This window comes from Fusarium oxysporum, chromosome V, assembly GCF_013085055.1.
Source record: "Fusarium oxysporum Fo47 chromosome V, complete sequence".
Taxonomy (NCBI): domain Eukaryota; kingdom Fungi; phylum Ascomycota; class Sordariomycetes; order Hypocreales; family Nectriaceae; genus Fusarium; species Fusarium oxysporum.
In genome coordinates this window covers 536,722-554,690 of record NC_072844.1, presented here as the reverse complement: position 1 = coordinate 554,690, position 17,969 = coordinate 536,722, and the positions used below count along the sequence as shown (strand labels likewise).

At 48.4% G+C, this 17,969-nt stretch overlaps 8 protein-coding genes across 8 annotated transcripts; 3 read left to right on the top strand and 5 right to left on the bottom strand.

The window, feature by feature from the left end:
- Window positions 1-2,370: 2,370 nt before the first annotated feature.
- On the top strand, window positions 2,371-3,472 carry FOBCDRAFT_135158 (kinase-like domain-containing protein; the record flags this gene model as incomplete). The annotated part of the gene is made up of 2 exons (XM_031183265.2): window positions 2,371-3,106; window positions 3,156-3,472. 2 exons carry the CDS (start codon window positions 2,371-2,373, stop codon window positions 3,470-3,472), a joined length of 1,053 nt encoding a protein of 350 aa, XP_031038907.2.
- Window positions 3,473-3,511: 39 nt separating this feature from the next.
- Window positions 3,512-4,422, bottom strand: FOBCDRAFT_319073 (uncharacterized protein). The gene is made up of 3 exons (XM_031183264.3): window positions 4,229-4,422; window positions 3,926-4,183; window positions 3,512-3,880 (listed from the first exon to the last, which is right to left on the bottom strand). Exons 1-3 carry the CDS (start codon window positions 4,367-4,369, stop codon window positions 3,800-3,802), a joined length of 480 nt encoding a protein of 159 aa, XP_031038906.2. The 5' UTR covers window positions 4,370-4,422; the 3' UTR covers window positions 3,512-3,799.
- Window positions 4,423-5,105: 683 nt separating this feature from the next.
- Window positions 5,106-6,164, bottom strand: FOBCDRAFT_222420 (Asparaginase/glutaminase). The gene has a single exon (XM_031183263.3). The coding sequence runs from the start codon at window positions 5,917-5,919 to the stop codon at window positions 5,185-5,187; it is 735 nt and encodes a 244-aa protein (XP_031038905.3). The 5' UTR covers window positions 5,920-6,164; the 3' UTR covers window positions 5,106-5,184.
- A 761-nt stretch (window positions 6,165-6,925) lies between these two features.
- FOBCDRAFT_260435 (uncharacterized protein) lies at window positions 6,926-8,635 on the top strand (the record flags this gene model as incomplete). Its single annotated transcript, XM_031183262.3, has 1 exon — window positions 6,926-8,635. The coding sequence occupies exon 1, from the start codon at window positions 7,193-7,195 to the stop codon at window positions 8,633-8,635; it is 1,443 nt and encodes a 480-aa protein (XP_031038904.2). The 5' UTR covers window positions 6,926-7,192.
- Window positions 8,607-10,715, bottom strand: FOBCDRAFT_182093 (general substrate transporter). The gene is made up of 3 exons (XM_031183261.3): window positions 9,977-10,715; window positions 9,680-9,920; window positions 8,607-9,626 (listed from the first exon to the last, which is right to left on the bottom strand). Exons 1-3 carry the CDS (start codon window positions 10,455-10,457, stop codon window positions 8,732-8,734), a joined length of 1,617 nt encoding a protein of 538 aa, XP_031038903.1. The 5' UTR covers window positions 10,458-10,715; the 3' UTR covers window positions 8,607-8,731.
- A 420-nt stretch (window positions 10,716-11,135) lies between these two features.
- Window positions 11,136-13,011, top strand: FOBCDRAFT_292744 (glycoside hydrolase superfamily; the record flags this gene model as incomplete). Its single annotated transcript, XM_031183260.3, has 1 exon — window positions 11,136-13,011. Exon 1 carries the CDS (start codon window positions 11,191-11,193, stop codon window positions 13,009-13,011), a length of 1,821 nt encoding a protein of 606 aa, XP_031038902.2. The 5' UTR covers window positions 11,136-11,190.
- Window positions 13,012-13,125: 114 nt separating this feature from the next.
- On the bottom strand, window positions 13,126-14,808 carry FOBCDRAFT_292742 (heterokaryon incompatibility protein-domain-containing protein; the record flags this gene model as incomplete). The annotated part of the gene is made up of 1 exon (XM_059611808.1): window positions 13,126-14,808. The coding sequence occupies one exon, from the start codon at window positions 14,806-14,808 to the stop codon at window positions 13,126-13,128; it is 1,683 nt and encodes a 560-aa protein (XP_059467171.1).
- A 976-nt stretch (window positions 14,809-15,784) lies between these two features.
- Window positions 15,785-17,400, bottom strand: FOBCDRAFT_260432 (thioredoxin-like domain-containing protein; the record flags this gene model as incomplete). The annotated part of the gene is made up of 4 exons (XM_031183258.3): window positions 17,029-17,400; window positions 16,608-16,974; window positions 16,123-16,562; window positions 15,785-16,073 (listed from the first exon to the last, which is right to left on the bottom strand). The coding sequence occupies exons 1-4, from the start codon at window positions 17,352-17,354 to the stop codon at window positions 15,785-15,787; spliced, it is 1,422 nt and encodes a 473-aa protein (XP_031038900.3). The 5' UTR covers window positions 17,355-17,400.
- Window positions 17,401-17,969: the final 569 nt, after the last annotated feature.

The following is a 17,969-nucleotide window of genomic DNA, read 5'->3' as shown; positions in this document are numbered from 1 at the left end:
GACCATCAGGGTTATTGGTCCAAGCGACAATGATAGGGATGATGTCATCAACCTTGGAGTTATACTCTGAGGCAGTGACCTGAGCCTGAGAAGCAGCAGCAGTGGCTTCTTGAGGAGGAGCAGTGACGGGGGCTGAAGGGACATCGCTGGGCTTATCGCTTGGCTCAGAGGCCTTTTCAGTTGTACTGGGGATGTTGTTGACGGGGGCGGTGGTGCTAGGAGCATCGGCCTTGTTGGTTGTGGTTTCGGGAGGGGGCACCTCAGCGCTGGTGTCGGTGTTTGGAGGAGGGATGACAGCCGAGGTAGTCGTCTCAACGGGTGCCTGAGCTTGGGTGGTGGTCGTCTCAGGACCAGGAGCAGGAAGATCAGTGGTTGTGTCGACAGGTTCAATTGCGTTGCTGGTAGTCTCAGTCCCAACCGGAACAGCAGTGTTTGTGGTGGTGTCGACAACCGGAGGAGGGACGTCGCTCGTAGTCTCTGTTCCAACAGGAGGAAGATCAGTGTTGGTAGTCGTACCAACTGGCTCAACAGCCTCGTTGGTAGTGGCAGTCTCAGTACCAGCAGGAGGGGGAGCATCAGTGCTGGCACCAGGAGTGCCAACAACGTTGGTCTCTGTACCAGCGGGGGGAATCCAGTTCGATGTAGTCTGTTCATCGGTTGTAGTAGGAATAGGGTTCACGACAGGAGCATCAGTGCTGCTCAACACATCCACGATAGCTGATGTCTCGGTACCAACAGGCGCAATCTCAGCGCTGGTGGTAGCATCAACAATCTGGCCAATAGTGGTAGGAGTCTCAATCACAGGAGCAACATTTGTAGTTGTGTCAACGACAATAGCGTCATTGTTGGATGAGGTCTCAGTGTTGATCACAACAACGTCTGAACTTGTAGTAGGAAGAACGTCAATGGGCGCGACGGCGCTGGTGGTAGTAGAAATGAAGGAATCAGTTGTAGTGGTATCAGTGTTGACGTCTCGCTCATTAAGCTGGTAAATTCTATGATGAATTAGCTCAGCCAACTCACTTTCGACTGCATGTAACTCACTGGTAAGGAACGGCAGAAGTGAACTTGGCTCCGAAAGACAAAAGAAGGAAACCAATGCCAATTGGCATGGGAGAGTCTGTAGGGCGCAACATAACGAATGAAGAAGCTAACCCAACCAAGGTTTGCGATACTAAAACAATCGACAAAAGAGCGTCTGTAGGAAACAAAAGACTTTAAGTAAAGTCAAGAACAATAAAGGACTTATTTACAGACATTTACATACAAGCCTCAACATTAAGAGGATGACTTACATGGATTGTAAGCCATCTCCATAATTCTAAATTACAGGGCCGATCCTTCAGAAGAAACTTCCGAAGGATCTCAACGCACAGTAGTAAAACACGCTGCTTACATTAGTGCATCGAAATTTACCTCCAGATTCAGCATAGACTGCACGGCATCGCATCTGCCGATAGTATTACGACGCAGAGGGAGATGGTCAAATATCGGGACTCCTTAATTTCCATCCTTCCGAATCCTTAGAGGGCTGCAAGGCTCCATCCCGTGCGCTTATCGGGGGCTGTTAGTGGGTGCCCCCAGTTGTATTCTAGGGCTTAGCTGACTCCACTGGAGTAAACGGACAGGGGAGTTGTAGAATAGCCTACTCTCATTGGTATGATCGGGCTGTAAATAAGAAATCTGCCTTGTAGTATTGTCTATTATAGATTCATTTATTTCATGCGTAGGATTTGAGATCAGTGAGTATGTCATCGTTGCAATAGGATTCAAAGCATGTAAACAATCAAGGTAGATAGGCGATCGCAATACTACCGCTGAGCCTCGTCACCATTCTCATGATTCACCATCTCTAATCATCTCGAGGTCACTTTACGGGACGTGCAAAGGCTGAGCCCCCAATCTAAGCACGTTTCTACTAAGATCTCATCCAGACCCCAATCTTGATCCCATAGACACGGCAAAGACGGGAAGATCTGGAGCCTCGTCTCACCTTTCAAGCCTCCCGCAAAATGTCTCAGGAAATCGCCTGAATCTTCGGCTCACGAGTCATCGACACGCTATAACTCCACGCACATACAGTCAGCTCAGCCCTGTTTCATCGGTAGTGGAACATGTCAGCACAAGGATCTCCATTATAGCTCCTGTTTCAAGTACAATAAAATTTAGATGAACTAATTAAACGGATTACGCCAAGGATTCAGCATGCATCCTCTGAAAAACATGGGATATTCTTGGTCTTGTAAGTCACTGTCAAAAGATTGACAGGTCCGTTAAATAAACGCACCACCCAACATTGTAGACGACCCTAATAGCAGGTCGTTGGTATTCTTCCTACACTCTTTTGGATAGTCATTCTCTTCCGCGACAATGCTTTTCTCAAGTCGCTTCACCTTTGCCCTTGGGGCTTTACTCTCTTTTATCGCCAGCGCCAGCGCCGCTTCTGGCGAAGGTAGTTTTCCTGATTTCATCTCAAATTGGGCCCTCTTCCGAAGATGGGAGGACATCACTGCTTCAATCCCCGTCTTTGACGTCCCCGGCATGGAAGACCTCATTGTCGGCGACTGGGTCAACTCTGAGAAGAAGTTGACCTGGGAGTGCTACACGCTCACCAAGGACAGCACCGTCGCTACTAGCTTGACAGTCCTCATCGACAAAGCTACCTTGACTTGGACCGATACTGAGAACCAGCCGCAGCAAGAGACTGTTGTTAGTAAGCGCAGTGGTATCAAGTCTGGTGATGGCAACGCTATCATGTATGGCGCTCGTCTGCAGAAAGCCCTCGATCACCCTAATATTCTTCCCATTCATCACATCGTTTATGGCAAGGGTGGCGTGAAGGACTATGGTTTCGCTATTATGCCTTATGTCCAGGAGGGCTCCGTGGCTGATAACCTCGGCAGCCTTTCTGATGTGAACGGCGCTTTCAAACAGATGCTCGCTGCTGTTGCTGCTGTCTCCGCCGCGGGCATCATCCATCGTGATCTCAAGCCCGAGAACTTTCTCAAGGATGGAGATATCATTAAGCTTATGGACTTTGACCAGTCGCGAGACATTGGCACTACTGTTCAGATGGACGTCGGCACTCCCTCATACACTGCCCCAGGTACCATATCTACTTCCTCCATCTCAGCTGTAAACTAACATTTCTCTAGAAATCATCATTGGCAGAGACTACACCACCAAGGCTGACACCTTCTCTCTGGCCATGAGTTTCCTCGTCATGTCTGTTCCTGACCTGCGAAACTCTGATGACCGATTCCAGCTGTGGAAGGATCTCATTGAGCCTCCCAACACTAGTTACGAGCGTGTCACAGCGGACAAGACAGAGGAAATCCTCCGGGAGAGAAACTATGGTGTTTTTAACGGTAACGATGGTCTCCTCAAGGTCATTGCCAAGGCTATGTGCAGCGAGAGTGAAGGACGCTACACTCCTGCTGAGTTCGAGACTGCTTTTAACGGAGCTACATAATTGCCAGATTGGTCAGGAGGAGGAGAAAGGTAAATAATACTTTGGGTCAAGATAGTTGAAACATTTAGACTTTCTATATATCCTCAGATTGGTGATCGTTACACTTTGGCCGTCTCAGACAGATCGTCTCTCCAAAGTGAAACGCTTGGAACATGATCTTTCACCTTTGGTGCACATACGGCTCTGTATCTGTGTAGAGATGATTTGTGCTGCTCAAGGCTAGCCCGCCACTTAACGATTTGTTTAGAAGCATAAGAAGTAGTTATTGAAGAACGACGAAAAGTGAGAGCGCAGAGTAAACATTTCCAGGCCTTTGAGCATATTCCCTCATTCCTTGCTTATCGTTAACGCGTCTGCCGCCTCTCTCAAGCGTTCGGCAGTAATATCCTTCCGTGATTGCACTTCAAGCTGTAAATCATTAGCCAAATTCACCACGAGAAGGCCAAGACTTACTGTAGCCACATTCTTGATGTCCGCTTTCTCGGCATGCCAAGTCAAATCCCTTCTCAGCCGATGCTGAACTCGCGCGTTCTTGGTCGAAGCTGTAGCAGGGAAACGTGTCCAGATCAAGATGACAGCACCTGACCCAGGATAGCGATAAAAGGCAAACTTCTTTATTCCAGGAGCGTCAAAGTACTCGGCAAGATCTTCAGGCGCTACCTGCTTGACGTGATCGTCGAACTCGATGATGTCCTCTTCATGATCGACTACCTAATTCTGGGTAAGCTTGGCTCTAAGGATGTGAGATGGTCTTACCATCTTCAACAGGTCACCATCCTGGAGTTGAGACAAAGCTGCTGCGCTGCGAGGATCGAGAAAATAATCTGGCTCTGTCTTGGGCTGATCTGTCGTCCCGGGAAGATTGATGGTTTGGCGTTCTGTTGATCCGGATGACATATTGAAGTCTGTTATTTTTTATCTTCTGTGTTTTAATGAAAAAGTGATTGAAGGTGTAAGAAAGTAGTGTCAAGTCTACTACGTCTTGAATCTCTGGTGCATGAACGTGCGCTAGACCACTGTAACAGCGATTAGTCAGGGGGAATAGCCACTAAAATCAGTGACATGCTGAGTCCTACAGCGCACGCGCCATCGCAGGTAGGACTTGATCACGGATTGTGGTGTCGAGAACATGCGAACGATGTTATAGGCCCTGTGTCGGAGACTAAAATAAATTCTTACATGGCTGCCTTACCTCTATCATCATTTAAAGCTTCATCTGCTATCTAACTAACCGTTTGGCGTGTAATACAGAGATTCTTCATGACCATTCAGCCTACCCTAGAATCGACTTTTTGCCGTAGGATTATTTTATTATTTCATTTGTTGGATTGTGGTCAGAATCCTATTTGCATGTTCCCTGGATCTCACATTTCTCACCAAGTGGTGGCTAGTCATTTTCAACTTGTTTTTATGCTTAAAGTAATTAGACTATAAGCAAACCTGTTCTTTCGGTTGAAGTTTACTACGCTATAAACGTAGCCTGGTAGAACTTCGTTAAACCAATCATTGTATTATAAAGGAGAATAGAAAGTAAGCAATTTGTATATCATGGTAAGGAACTGAGACATTTCTCTACCCCTTGAATAATCTAATAGACGAGTTAGATAGTTCATTGCATGTTGATTGGACAGTGCGTCGCAAATGCTATTCTCTTGAGAAATGTTATTCTAGTTCATATATACATCATGAAGTCATATAGATTCGCTCATCATCTAAGAAGCATACTCAAAAATGTCCTTGATCTCCTCAATAGAAAGCTTCTTCTCTAACGCAAGCTGGAGCTGAATGCGTGCTTTGGAAGGATTCAGATATCCAGCTCCAATACCAAAAGGTCGCTCGTCAACATATCCCCAGGCAGTGCGTCGGCTAACAACGACAGGAATCTCAGTCTCGTTGAGAACCTTCTTGATCTCCTCAACAGCTTTATCAGGCCAACCTCCAGCGCCAAGACCAGCAAGAACAATACCCTCAGCACCATTCTCAATAGCTTCTTGGAAAAGCTTGGGGTCGGTCTCTTGATGACCATACAGGACGTCAACTTGAGGAAGAGCAGTCTTGGTGGAGCTGGTGCTGATGTTGAAGTAGTGGTGGCCGAGGGGTCGAGTGGCGGGATACCAGAAGATGGGCTCGACGTTTTCAAAAGAGCCGAGATAGCCTTGATCCTCAGCCTTGAAAGTGTCGAGAGAGTTGGCGTTGGTTTTGATGGTGTATCGCGCAGAAGCAATCTTGTCGTTGAGAACGATCATGGCTCCTCGGCCCATAGCGCTCTTGCTGCTAGCGAGTCTGACGGCAGAGAGGAGGTTGAGAGGGCCATCAGCAGAGAGAGCCGTAGCAGGGCGCATAGAGCCAACCATAACAACAGGCTTCTCACTCTTAACAGTGAGATCAAGGAAGAAAGACGACTCCTCTAGGGTATCAGTGCCATGGGTAACAACAACACCCTGCATGTAATCGCTATCAAGATCATCCTGAATGCGATGCGCCAAAGTAGTCAAAATAGTCGAGTTGATGTCTCCACTATCAACATTGGCGATCTGCACGCCCCGAACATTGGAGACGTTACATAATTGGGGAACAGCGTCGATCAACGTCTTGATACCCAAAGCACCAGCCTTGTAGCCCGTAGTCTGATCAGAAGACCCGGCTGAACCAGCGATTGTACCGCCGGTAGCGTAGATAGTGATGTTGGGAAGACTGGCGTTGTAGCACTCAAAGTCGCTGACTGCCCGGGTGACGAGCTGGGGTATCTCGGGGAGAGGCGAAGCGAGGGCCGAGCCTACAAGGGTAGTGAATGTGAACAGGGATTGAAGAGAGGGCGACATGTTGGGCGGTCAGGACAAGACTATCAACGATACAAGACAACTGCCTGAAGAACAGAGAAACAAGACCATGATGAAGGGGAGTTTGGGCATCTTTTATAGTCGTGATATCTTGGTATCTTGGCCGTGATCAGCTTATCCTGACCGAGGATATGCCTGCAACCCACCGTGTTACCTTATCATTAGTTAACAGGTCCCGTCGGATCGGCTCTCTAGTTCAAGGATAGTAAGATAGCCAAGAGCGAGTAAGGTGAGGTAGAAGGTTCTCGCCGTGCACCCTAATTACGTACGGCGATAGGTGATCAACCAGGGATTATGGGTTTCTGCCAAGATTCTAGTCTGCATTATTATCTTTCGGCCTCTAACGCTGACATGCCGATGAAGACGCGGGGAAGTCAGCCACCGTGAACAATTGGCTTGATGATGGAAATTATTTCTACATCTAGAAATAGATAGAACTTATATCACTTACCAATAAACTGGTTTAGGGATATTAACCAAGTTGACATGCTTTCGCCAAGTGATAGACGATATGTAACGGCCCATTTAGGCATAGCCTCTAAGCGGGGTGTAGCAGTTCCCGAATAAACCAGCCTCTCCAATCCCCACGAACTCAAAATCCACTTTCTCTCTTTTCTCTGTTGGTTCTTGACTCAGTCGCTCTCTTGTCCCTTGACATTTGAGTTACATCCTATCGCTTGCGGGAATTTTTCGTTTCTTTCGTCTTATTTTTCTTATCTTTTCGTTACCTCATCCCAAGGAAACTTACTCCCGTTGCGGTACCCTCGACCCACGCACGTGCGCGATTATCGATCCTTTATCTCTCCCACTGTATCCATACCTGTACTGTACACTACTCAGATAAACACAGTAGACGTGTCTTATCTGAGGCTAAGTATCTATGCCCGACGATGATGTCCCCCCCGCCAAGCGGACGCAGGTACCTAGAGCCTGTCAGCGCTGCAAGACGCTCCGCCGAGGCTGTAACGAGTATCGGCCGTGCAGAAGATGTGTGGATGCAGGTCTAGGAGATCGCTGCATTGGACAGTCCGGCGCTCCGAGCATTCTCCAGCCTATCCACGGCCATTACTCGGTACCGTCCAATGCACCTGTTGAGGCGCTGCATCGACTCATTGAGCTTGTACCGGCTCAGGTACTCGATCATTGTGTTGAGCGCTTCTTTGCACGGCTTTACCCTACTATTCCTATTCTGACTCGCGATTATGTCGTGCTGCTTAGATCGGCGTCATCGTCGGCGACGCCTGAATGGAGACTTGAGGCTTACTCTGTCCTTGTCGCCATGTGCGCGCAGGTTCTCCTCCAGACAGAAGAGCCAGAGAATTTACTGTCGCAAGGCATCATCGCTGAGAATAATGCGACATACGGTTCAATGATCGTGGATCAAGTCGTCACTGTCCATCAATCAACCCCCCGCACAATGAAACCAACCCTTAACCAATGCCTCCTCGCATTCTTCCTCTACGCCTGCCAAGCGCGTCTCTCGCACCACAGTCAAACATTTCTCTTCCTGCGCGAAGCAACAACACTATTCTGTCTCCTGCGCCTCGAGGACATGGACCATTCCGCAAAGGCGTTAGCACACCGACTATTCTGGGTCCTTGTCGTATCAGAGCGATCTCACGCCATCCGATATCGCCGCCCCATCACATTACAAATAACCGACGAGGCCCCAGAAATCGACATGAACGATCCTTCGCTTTCTGGCTTCTGGAGTCTTTCGGCGCTTTTTAGACCCATCGATACTTCGTTTGTTGCGCTGCTGAATCAGGAGCGCTTTGCTATCTCACCGCCTCTTTCGTCGCTGGATTTCGTGGAGACGGCTGTTAATACGGCTATAAAGCCTGATTTGCAACTTCATGAAACACAGAAAGCGAATCTGAGAATAACACAGCTGTGGCTACGGATGATTGTATGGAAGTTGCGCCTTCGACTGGGTCATCTCAGTGAAAACGCGCACCAGCATAGTCTCACTTACCAATACCCTCTAGTCGTTGCCAAGGATCTCACGCTCTCAACGCGAGATCTTTCCATCGACAGTATAAAGATCCACGGCATTGGAGTAACAGAGAAGCTTTACGACATTGTCTCGGCGGTAGTTGACGTACTCGCTCGTGTACCAGTCACGCCTTCAAGTCCCCAAGGCCTTGCGATGGGCACGTCACCTGAAGATGACTTACTATATATCCGGAACCTCATAACCAAACTGCCGGGAGGTGCATCCACTTATGAGCCGCTTCTAGAAAAGCATATACAACAGGCACTGCCGAGTCCCGGGCCTAGCGTGGCCCACAGTAGTCCACCAATATCGAGAGTAAATTCATAATAAACAATCTGTACATCAAGCTATTCAAAACTATATACCCATATCATACACCTCGTTTCTTTTGATTCCATCAATACCGATACATTATTCCAATGCCTACTGCAACTCTTTCTCGTTCAACTTCTTGTCAGACGTAACCGAGTGCGAATAAGGATCGATCTGCGTCTTGGCAAACTTCCTTGCAGGAACCTTCTTCTCAAAGAGAACATCCAACTCAGCATAAGTACGATCCTTAGGCTCAGGAAGTCTGAAGAAAACCCAGATAGCAGAGAGGAGACATGTTCCAGCCCAGAAATAGGCGGTGCGAGCTCCCCAGTTCCACGCCGACGAGGATAGCTGATAGTTTGTCATGACGTTGACAAAGATGTTGCTAGCATTGTAGGCGGCACGAGCCATGACGATGGTCTTGGCCTTGAGTCGGGTCGATGAGAGCTCGGAGATGAGAGAGTATGTGACGGGTCCAACGGTGAAATCGTAGACAAATGTGAAGAGAATGAGCATGCCGCCAATAGCCCAGACGGAAGAGTTGTCTTTAGAGAAGGAGAGGGAGCCGACAATGATGAGGATGAGGAGTTGAGAGCATAGACCTGAGAAGTGAATCGTGCGTCGGCCAACCCTGGACATCAAGAACCAAGAGCCCATGGTGCCAACCATTCCAAGAGCATATTGGCCCATGGACAGAGAGAAGGAGTTGCTTGCATCCATACCAGCTTGTGTGAGGAAATATGAGAAGTAACCCATAAGATTCTGTCCACCAAGAGTCTGCACAAGCCAGATACCAACAACAATCTCAGTTCGGCGAAGATCAACACCCTTGAAGCAGTCCCTATAAGTAGTTCCCTCCTTCAAGTTCTTCTCCATCTCATTCGTATGCTCAATCATGGCAATCGTCTCGTCGGCGTTAAAGTTGGGTTGTTGGGGTGAAGTGAGTCTTAGAAGCGACTTCTTGGCTGCAGCTCGGTTACCCTTCCTAACATACCACCAAGGTGATCTATCACAACATTAGCTCAACAATCGTCACCCTGATGATGTGACACAACTTACTCCGGAGCAAAAATAACACCTGCCAGGATAGGCACAGGCCAAACCCACTGCACACCAAAAGGAATGCGATAAGCCCACTCGTCACCGCGACCAACAGAACCTTTGTTCACAGCAGCTGCAAAGAATTGACCAATCACCCAGCACATGTTGATGAAGGTCGTGAGGTAAGGTCGCAGAACAACCGGTGCTACTTCGGATGCATATGCAGGAGTAACGCTTTGGAATGCGCCCCATGGAATACCTTGTATCGTTACATTAGCGAATGGCACAGCTTTGGTGGTATGATATGACACTTACCGCAGAGGACTTCTCCCAGCACGAGAATCTTGACGTTGGGAGCGAAGAAGAGAACAAAGACAAAGGCGATCATGAGAACGAGAGAGCCAATGGTGGTCATCTTGTAGCCATATCTGTCAGATGTCCAACCGGCGATGATGAGACCAATGATCTCGCCGGCGCGAGCACCGTTGGACAAACCAGATTGCCACGCAGGAGAAACAGCATATTTCTCCTTCTCGGCATTCCACGAGCCAAACTTCTCATTGAACACAGGAGAAGCATACAAATTGCCAAGTAAAGCAAGGTCATAGCCTTCCATGATGAGAGTCGTCGACAAAAGGACAGACCAACCAATGGCCTTGGGATAAGTCTTGATAGCTTCCCAGAGCGTCATATGATGCTCAGCCTCCGCAGCGACCTTGGCCTCGGAAGCAAGAGCTTCGGGGCTAATAGTCTCGTCATGCTGAGCGTCGATACTCTTCTCAGGATAAGAAGCCATGGTGAAGATTGGAGTTGGGATAATGGGAAGAGATGGGATGGCGAGATGCTGGGGGAAGAGTGAAAGGATAGTCGGTCCTTTATGTACTTTCGGGGAGCCGATGCTCGCTACGCCTGAACCCGACAGCTCGGATGATGATTTTTTTCGCCCAAGCTTAAGTTAATCCCCCAGAAACCAGGAACTGTACATCATCTGGTATGAAAAGCATGGGGAAATCTGGGGATTGAGTGTGTGGGGTGATTTTCAAGAAATGGGATTGGGGCACGAGTCTTTTGAACAGGAGACTCCGCATGCTAGCGGAGTTTCCACCCTTCGGAATATGTTTCACTGCAATAATTGGCTACTTTGGGATTAGAGATCAATAGTGCGGAACAACTCCGATGGTGGGAGCGCTAAGGTCGGAGCCTCCGCTGGTCACACCCGAACCAGGGTTTTTTAAGGCGAACGCTCTGACGTCGTAGGGTAGACTGATGGGGTGAGAGCAAGCCTCGGCTGATCTTTTACGAGTTGGCGATGGATGTTACGCTCCATTCATTGAGCGGAGGGTCCGTTTTACGCGGCGTTGATCAGAGAAAGGATCTGATCTCCACATTCAACGGAGTGATGTCGGCCGATAAGATGGGTAAATAATAAACACCTCGTCTTCCCCTCTCAACAATATTCCCATGACCATTCGCTCCCATCTCACCATCCTCTCTTGTCCTCCTCTACCTCGCAATTTATCACAACCATCATGGGCTCCATCATCTGGGACGATGAGCATCAATACATAGGCAAACAGCCCTGGTGGAAAGCCGCCTCCTTCTACCAAGTCTACCCAGCCAGTTTCAAAGACTCCAACAATGACGGCTGGGGCGATTTACCCGGTCTCATCTCCAAGCTCGATTATCTAAGCGATCTTGGCATCGACGTCGTATGGGTGTCGCCCATTTTCGAGAGTCCCCAAAAGGACATGGGCTATGACGTCTCAGATTATCAGAAAATCTACGAACCCTACGGCAGCGTTGAAGATGTCGATATTCTCGTCAAAGAATGTCATGCGCGAGGTCTCAAGATCATTCTCGATCTTGTAGTCAATCACACGTCGATAGAGCACGAGTGGTTCAAAGAATCAAGATCTTCAAAGGATAATCCAAAGAGGGATTGGTATATCTGGAAACCTGCGAGATATGATGAAAATGGTGTGAGACATCCTCCTACGAATTGGAGAGGATATTTCGCGTGCTCGACGTGGACTTGGGATGAACTTACCCAGGAATATTATCTGCATCTTTATGCGCCTGATCAACCTGATTTGAATTGGGATAATGATGAGTGTCGGGAGGCGATTTACGAGAACACGATGCGCTTTTGGCTTGATCGCGGTGTTGATGGGTTTCGCATTGATACCGTCAACAAATACTCCAAGAGGAGAGATTTTGTCGACGCGCCTATCACAGACCCTTCATCGCCTCATCAGCCTGCACCCGAAATGTGGTGCAACGGACCGCGCATTCATGAGTTCATTCACGAGATGTACGAGAAAGTACTTGGTCCTTACAACGCCGTATCAGTCGGCGAGCTATCCAACACGCCTAATCCTTCACAAGTCATTCCCTATGTATCAGCCGCTGCGAAAGAACTGGACATGGTGTTTGAGTTCTCCATGATCAGACTTGGCAATGGAAACGGCTTTGGTGACAAGTACATATACCAGCCATTCCCATTATCTAAGCTGAAGGCATTCGTGTACAAATGGCAGAGCTTCATTGAGGGTACAGATGCGTGGGCGACCGCGTTTTGCGAGAATCACGACAATGGTCGAGCTGTTGATCGTTTTGGTGACGCGTCAACGCCAGAGTGGTGGCTCAAGTCAGCGAAGACTTTGGCTATCTGGCAAACAACGCTCACCGGCACTCTTTTCCTATATCAAGGACAGGAAATTGGCATGACCAACATGCCGAGGTCATGGGGAATTGAAGAGTACAAGGATATCGAGAGCAGCAACTTTTACGCCGAAGCTGTCGCGTCAGGCGATGAGAAGCGCGTTAGAGACACGATGCATGGTCTGCAGATCATGGCGCGCGATCATTCGCGTATTCCTTTCCAATGGGATGCTTCACCCAATGCCGGATTTGCTGGCGCGTCGGCGAAGCCGTGGATGAGAGTCCACGATGACTATCGCGATATCAACGTCGCCAAGCAAGTCAAAGATCCCAACTCCATTCTCAGTTTCTACAAGGCCATGCTTCGCCTTCGAAAGCAGTATCAAGATATCTTCGTCTTCGGTTCCTTCAAGCTCCTTGATCCAGAGGACGAGACATTATTTTCATATGTCAAAGAGAGCATTGTACCCGTCAAGGGACGACGGTCTGAGAAGAGGAAGGCTGTTGTCGTTTTGAACATGAGTCGCGAGGACAGACTTGGTCCGGATGTTCCTACTGTGTTGGGCTGCTCTAATGAGGACGTTCGCTTGCTGGCTTATACGAGGGAAACTGCAGGAGGATTGAAAGGGGGACGGCCGATGCTTTCGGGATGGGAGAGTCGGGTTTATGTTAACTTTGAGCTGGAATAGGCGTTATTGGGCACTTGGTATAGATAATTACGGAGAACTGCGACTCAATCGGATTCATTTCTAGATCATCACGCCCACGTTGTATTCCTCAATATACTCCACGCTGAGATTACTCTAGATGAGTTTGATCCATTCGGGCTCTAACTGCCCACCAGGATTAGCAGCTAGTTTCTCGAGAACCTCGCCATGCATCAAATCATAGACATAGCACTCCCCAATCACCTCGTATCCATCCCCGTTCGGCCTCAACACAAACGGAACTTCCGCACCAAACAATACACAAAGCTTATCGCCAATCTTCATATCAACGGGCCCAACCCCAAAGTCTTTCGACGCCGTCTTAAACAACCTATAAGGATCGCGAACAGGTTCCACGGCGCTGATATATCGACGAGAGTTCCCGCCTTCAACGATCGTATTGAGATACTCGGATTGTGTCATATCATCGCCTTCTGGCTCGATAACATCTCGCAGTGCGATAAGATCTCTGACGATCCAGTGGGCACTTCTTGAAAGTAACAGAGCAGCCAGATCAGCAAGATGCACAGCCTCGTCATCAACGGGATATGCCCTCCCCTCGCCGCCACATGTTAAAGTCAGGGCACATTTTCCCCACGCTTCTTTGCTCCATCTTGGTTGACTCAGAAGATTCTCGCGACTTTTGTCGTTTTGATCAAAGATGCCCCAATAATCACGATGTTCTTGCGTAGAGGAGATGTGATCGATGATCACGCCTTTGAGGACCAGCTCCCCTGCCTTATCGTCGGGATTCAGTTCCATTCGAGCAGCAGATGCGCATTGGAAGGCTGGACTTTGCTTGGTCGGTAATATTGTCCATGGCCGGCGCTTATGCCAGCTTGGCACCCACGATGGCCCTGAGCTATCAAAGTCTCCAAATGTCCCAGCTCCCGAAAGAAGCGTCAATGGGGACGCCGACTCAAGCATGAGTCTTGCAATATCCTCGAAGACCTTCTCTGAAGTAGTTACCTCCCGGTAGTCTGGGACGATCTGTTTGCCAACAGAGTCTGTTGTTTCGATACCCAAAAGCCCATAGATCTTGTCCTTAGGCTCTTTGCTCTGGAAATGTCGAGAAACTTGGAGTAATTGTGCGAACGAGAATTCTAGTCGCGTGAAACATTTCTGTGAAATCGATAGTCGATACATGAGGTAACTGTTCATCGCTCCGGTAGGGATCATGTCTCGCCCATAGCCACTGGGTGACAACTCCGGCTTATGAACCACTATAGCTGCTGCGAGCCCAACCCACTCCCACGAGATCTGGTACAAGCCGACTTGAACAAGTGCATGCCTGGCTAGGACAGCTTCTTGCAAGACCCAAATACGAGAGAACCAACGCCGTCTGAAAAGCTGCATCATGGCAGAGCGGCTGTCTTCACCATCGTCGGTGTTGGCGAGATGCATGGTAGATTGGCCATCTTTTGAAATCTCCGAGTAACTTGCTTCGAGGGTCTCTTGACCGGCCTGAGCGAGCCAATCGTTGACGACTGAGCATATTCCTGAAAAGGCTTTTGAGACCGAAGAAAGAGATGTCTCAAGGATCGTCTTTCCACACATACAGCGGTCACTCTCCTCACCAAGCCATACAACCACCTGCCAGGCGCCACTGAATATCTGTCCCATCAGCGCTACCTGCTGGCCTCTCTCTTTGGCGTCCTCCTGGTTGATACAGATGGCATCGGCCCATATCACTCTGCTGGTATTGTTTCGACGGAGCTCTCGTAACGCGATGTGCAGACTACCAGAGATAACCATAGTGTGACTCGTGCCGTTACACATGATATCAATCTTTCGGTCACCGGAAGCGTCTGGATTTCCCCAAGTGTATGACAGAGCTTCATATGCTGTCTCGTTCTCTTGTAAGCTACATACGTGGAGCTTGCATTGAACAACATCACCATCTCCGGCGAGGATCTCTAGTAGTCGGAAAGTACTGTCCTCAGGCAAGGGATAATAGATTCCAGAGGTCTCTTTGGCTCGACGGCTTTTAGTCTCAAGTGGAGTGAAACGACATATCGGCGATTTCGGATTGGTGATCGAGAGCGCAATCTCCCCAACGTTGGAATCTTGCTCCAGGTCGGCGAACAGAGGCAAATGGATTCTTGAGTTACTGTCTCGATCAAAGTTGAATCTGTTGCTGAAAAGCCCTCCCAGATATGATTCTATAGAACTTGCGCGAAGAGAGGGATTTATCTATCGATTTCGTTATCAGCCGATAAGTTCCAGAGGTGGATAGCAAGAATAAGTTTGCCATGCTTCACATATGGCCACCTAGCTACATGCAACGAGGTAAGGAACGGTATCTGGAGCTGGAACATTTACCAGGTTTAGAAGTGAATTAGTTCTCAATGCCGCAGGGACTTTGAAACTGGAACAACTATCTTTCGAGTGGCGCTTGGAGGACTTGGCCTCTGCCTTGGGCTTCGACGGCCACATTGGAGAATCAACAGCCGGCAAGAGACTCTAGTAGGAATGGAAAGATGATATGTGTTGGTTTCACATAAACTCTTTTGTTTTACGTATGCTGACTTGCGGATGAGATCTTGAAATACCCCTCCTCACTGAAAGACCCACGCAATGGCCTAGCACAGCCACTCAGCTGACCGCCGTTGTCCAACTTTTGCTGTATCAGGTAAACAACGCTCAGCCGCTGCAAGGCAACCAAATCAACATCATGTGTCGCGACTTATATAGCCGAGTGATGAGGCTGAAATTTTGTTTTTTGAGACCTTTCATATCAAGTCTTATCTAAATACTATAGCTCATCACGAGCTCCTCCTTCGACCTGATCCATGATACTGACCCTATGACTTCCGCTTTGAGCAATGAAAGTATCGAGTTGTTCAACCGTCAACATCTGGGTGAAGTTGCCTTTGAAAGACACAACCTCATTTGTGCCAGCGCGATACAATCTGATGGAAGGATATGAGTCAATCTCAATTGGTACATCATTCGCATCGACGTTAATCGTAGCCAGAGCAGCTTTGTCAGAAAGTCCAAGCTTTGCGTATTTGGAACCAAGCTCGTTCATCACAACTTGCAAACTATTTAAGTTGTTAGCATTAGCGAGGCGTAGAGACAGTGTCGGCTTACTCGGTACAGTATTGACACCATGGTACGTTGAACTCAACCAAGACATCTTTAGACTTGTCGTAAACCAAGTCGTCAAAATTACTACCCACCAACTTTGTCAGGAAAGGCTGAGTAGTAGACACTTCAGGCAATGGCTCAGATTTGATACTCGGCGTCAATGAACCGGCCAGGTAAGCAGCCACGTGTTTAGCGACCCTGTTGGCGTTGAACACCTTTTCAGACATAGGATATGCTCTCCCTTGTTGATTTGCGATGGCGAACCCACGCTTGATGTCCTTGCTAAGATGCATCTGCTCACATCTCTTGGGGTAATCTGGCGCCAGAACTGTCATGAAGGAAAGCTGATCTTTGTATTTCTTCGCAAGAGGAGCTAGAGATTTGACAATTTCAGCCCGATCATCGCGTTTGTTGAAGAATATTTGGGCCAGTGGCTTCTCATCCTTGAACGGTTAGTCGATATAAAGCGTTGAGGGAAAACTAGTTACCTTGATTGCTTCTTCATGAACGATGGGATCATATTCGCGAATCAGCGGCTGTGTTGCATTCTGCAAGAAGGATTCGACATCCGCGACAGTGAAAGGCCCACGATAGTAAACTGGATCCTCTTCCTCTTGCGTATAAACAGCAATGGAAGGGCCCTTGTTGTCTTTCTCAAGGCCATGAACATTGCCAAAACTGTAATGCGCTCGCCACCTTTCGGCAACAGCGTCAAAAACTTTGCGCTCATGCTGATTGTCTGCGCCAAGAAAGGCAACGACCGCCACACGAGCTGACCGCGCGAAATCGAGATGGTTCATTTCGGTAAGATCTACAACGGGAGAACCCGATTGCCGCTCGATGTATTTCACAACCCTGCAATCATGATCAGTGATCCACAAGCAATTTCACAGAACCGACGAAACCCACGATGACGCGTCTAAAGCTTCATTGTAAGTGACCAACTCATTGTTGCCGGTTGTAAACTTCAACGTGGGTACAGTGAAAACCTTGGAGTCATCGCACACTGTCGGCTCCTCGTTGCAGTTGACTGAGGCAATGGCGGTCTTCGTGAGTACTGGAGACACCCTATCCAGGACTCCTTGTACCCTATCGCATTCCTTACAGCCGTCTGCTGTAAACAGAATCAGTGCTGGTCTCGAAGATACCAACACGTTGAACTCTGTTTTACGGAGTTTGACGGCTTGTGTTTGAGCAGCAAGAGCAACGAGTGACAGTAGAGCTGATGAACGCATGATAGTATAACGAAAGATGAGAGAAATGGATTGCTAGTGAGAGGGCAGATGTTAGACAACTAGAAATTCATCACATCAACACTTATCAAGTATTCTAACCCCACCATTACTCAAACTAGCCCTTTTAGCCCAAATTGTCATCCCTCTAGCTTATCATGAGATCCAATCTCGTATAGCCATCCTTTAATTTCAGCTCCCCCCAAAGGGCTTAGTTCATCCAAACGCAACTGCCGAAGTGCCCCATGCGCGATGTCGGCCAAGCCGCCGTAGGGCACAGGCTGAACCCTGCCAATTCCTAGAATGTTTTATCGAATGATGGATCCCTCACCAGTAGAATTAGGAAGGTGACCTGAAGTTTAAAAAGATATCCAGCCATTATAATTGGTGAACTGAGTCTCTATCCATTCGCTCCACAAATGGCATGAACCTTATATGCGAAAAGATATGCGGTGACCAGTGGACGTGAAACCTGAGTCGTGGAAAAACATGAAACTTGGGGCCACGAGCTTTGGTAACATGGCGCTTATAGTGGATGCCAAGAGAATAGTTCTAGAAGACTTGTTCCAATTGAGGATATTCGTGTGAACGTTCCTATCAGGGTGGTTCGTAAAGTCA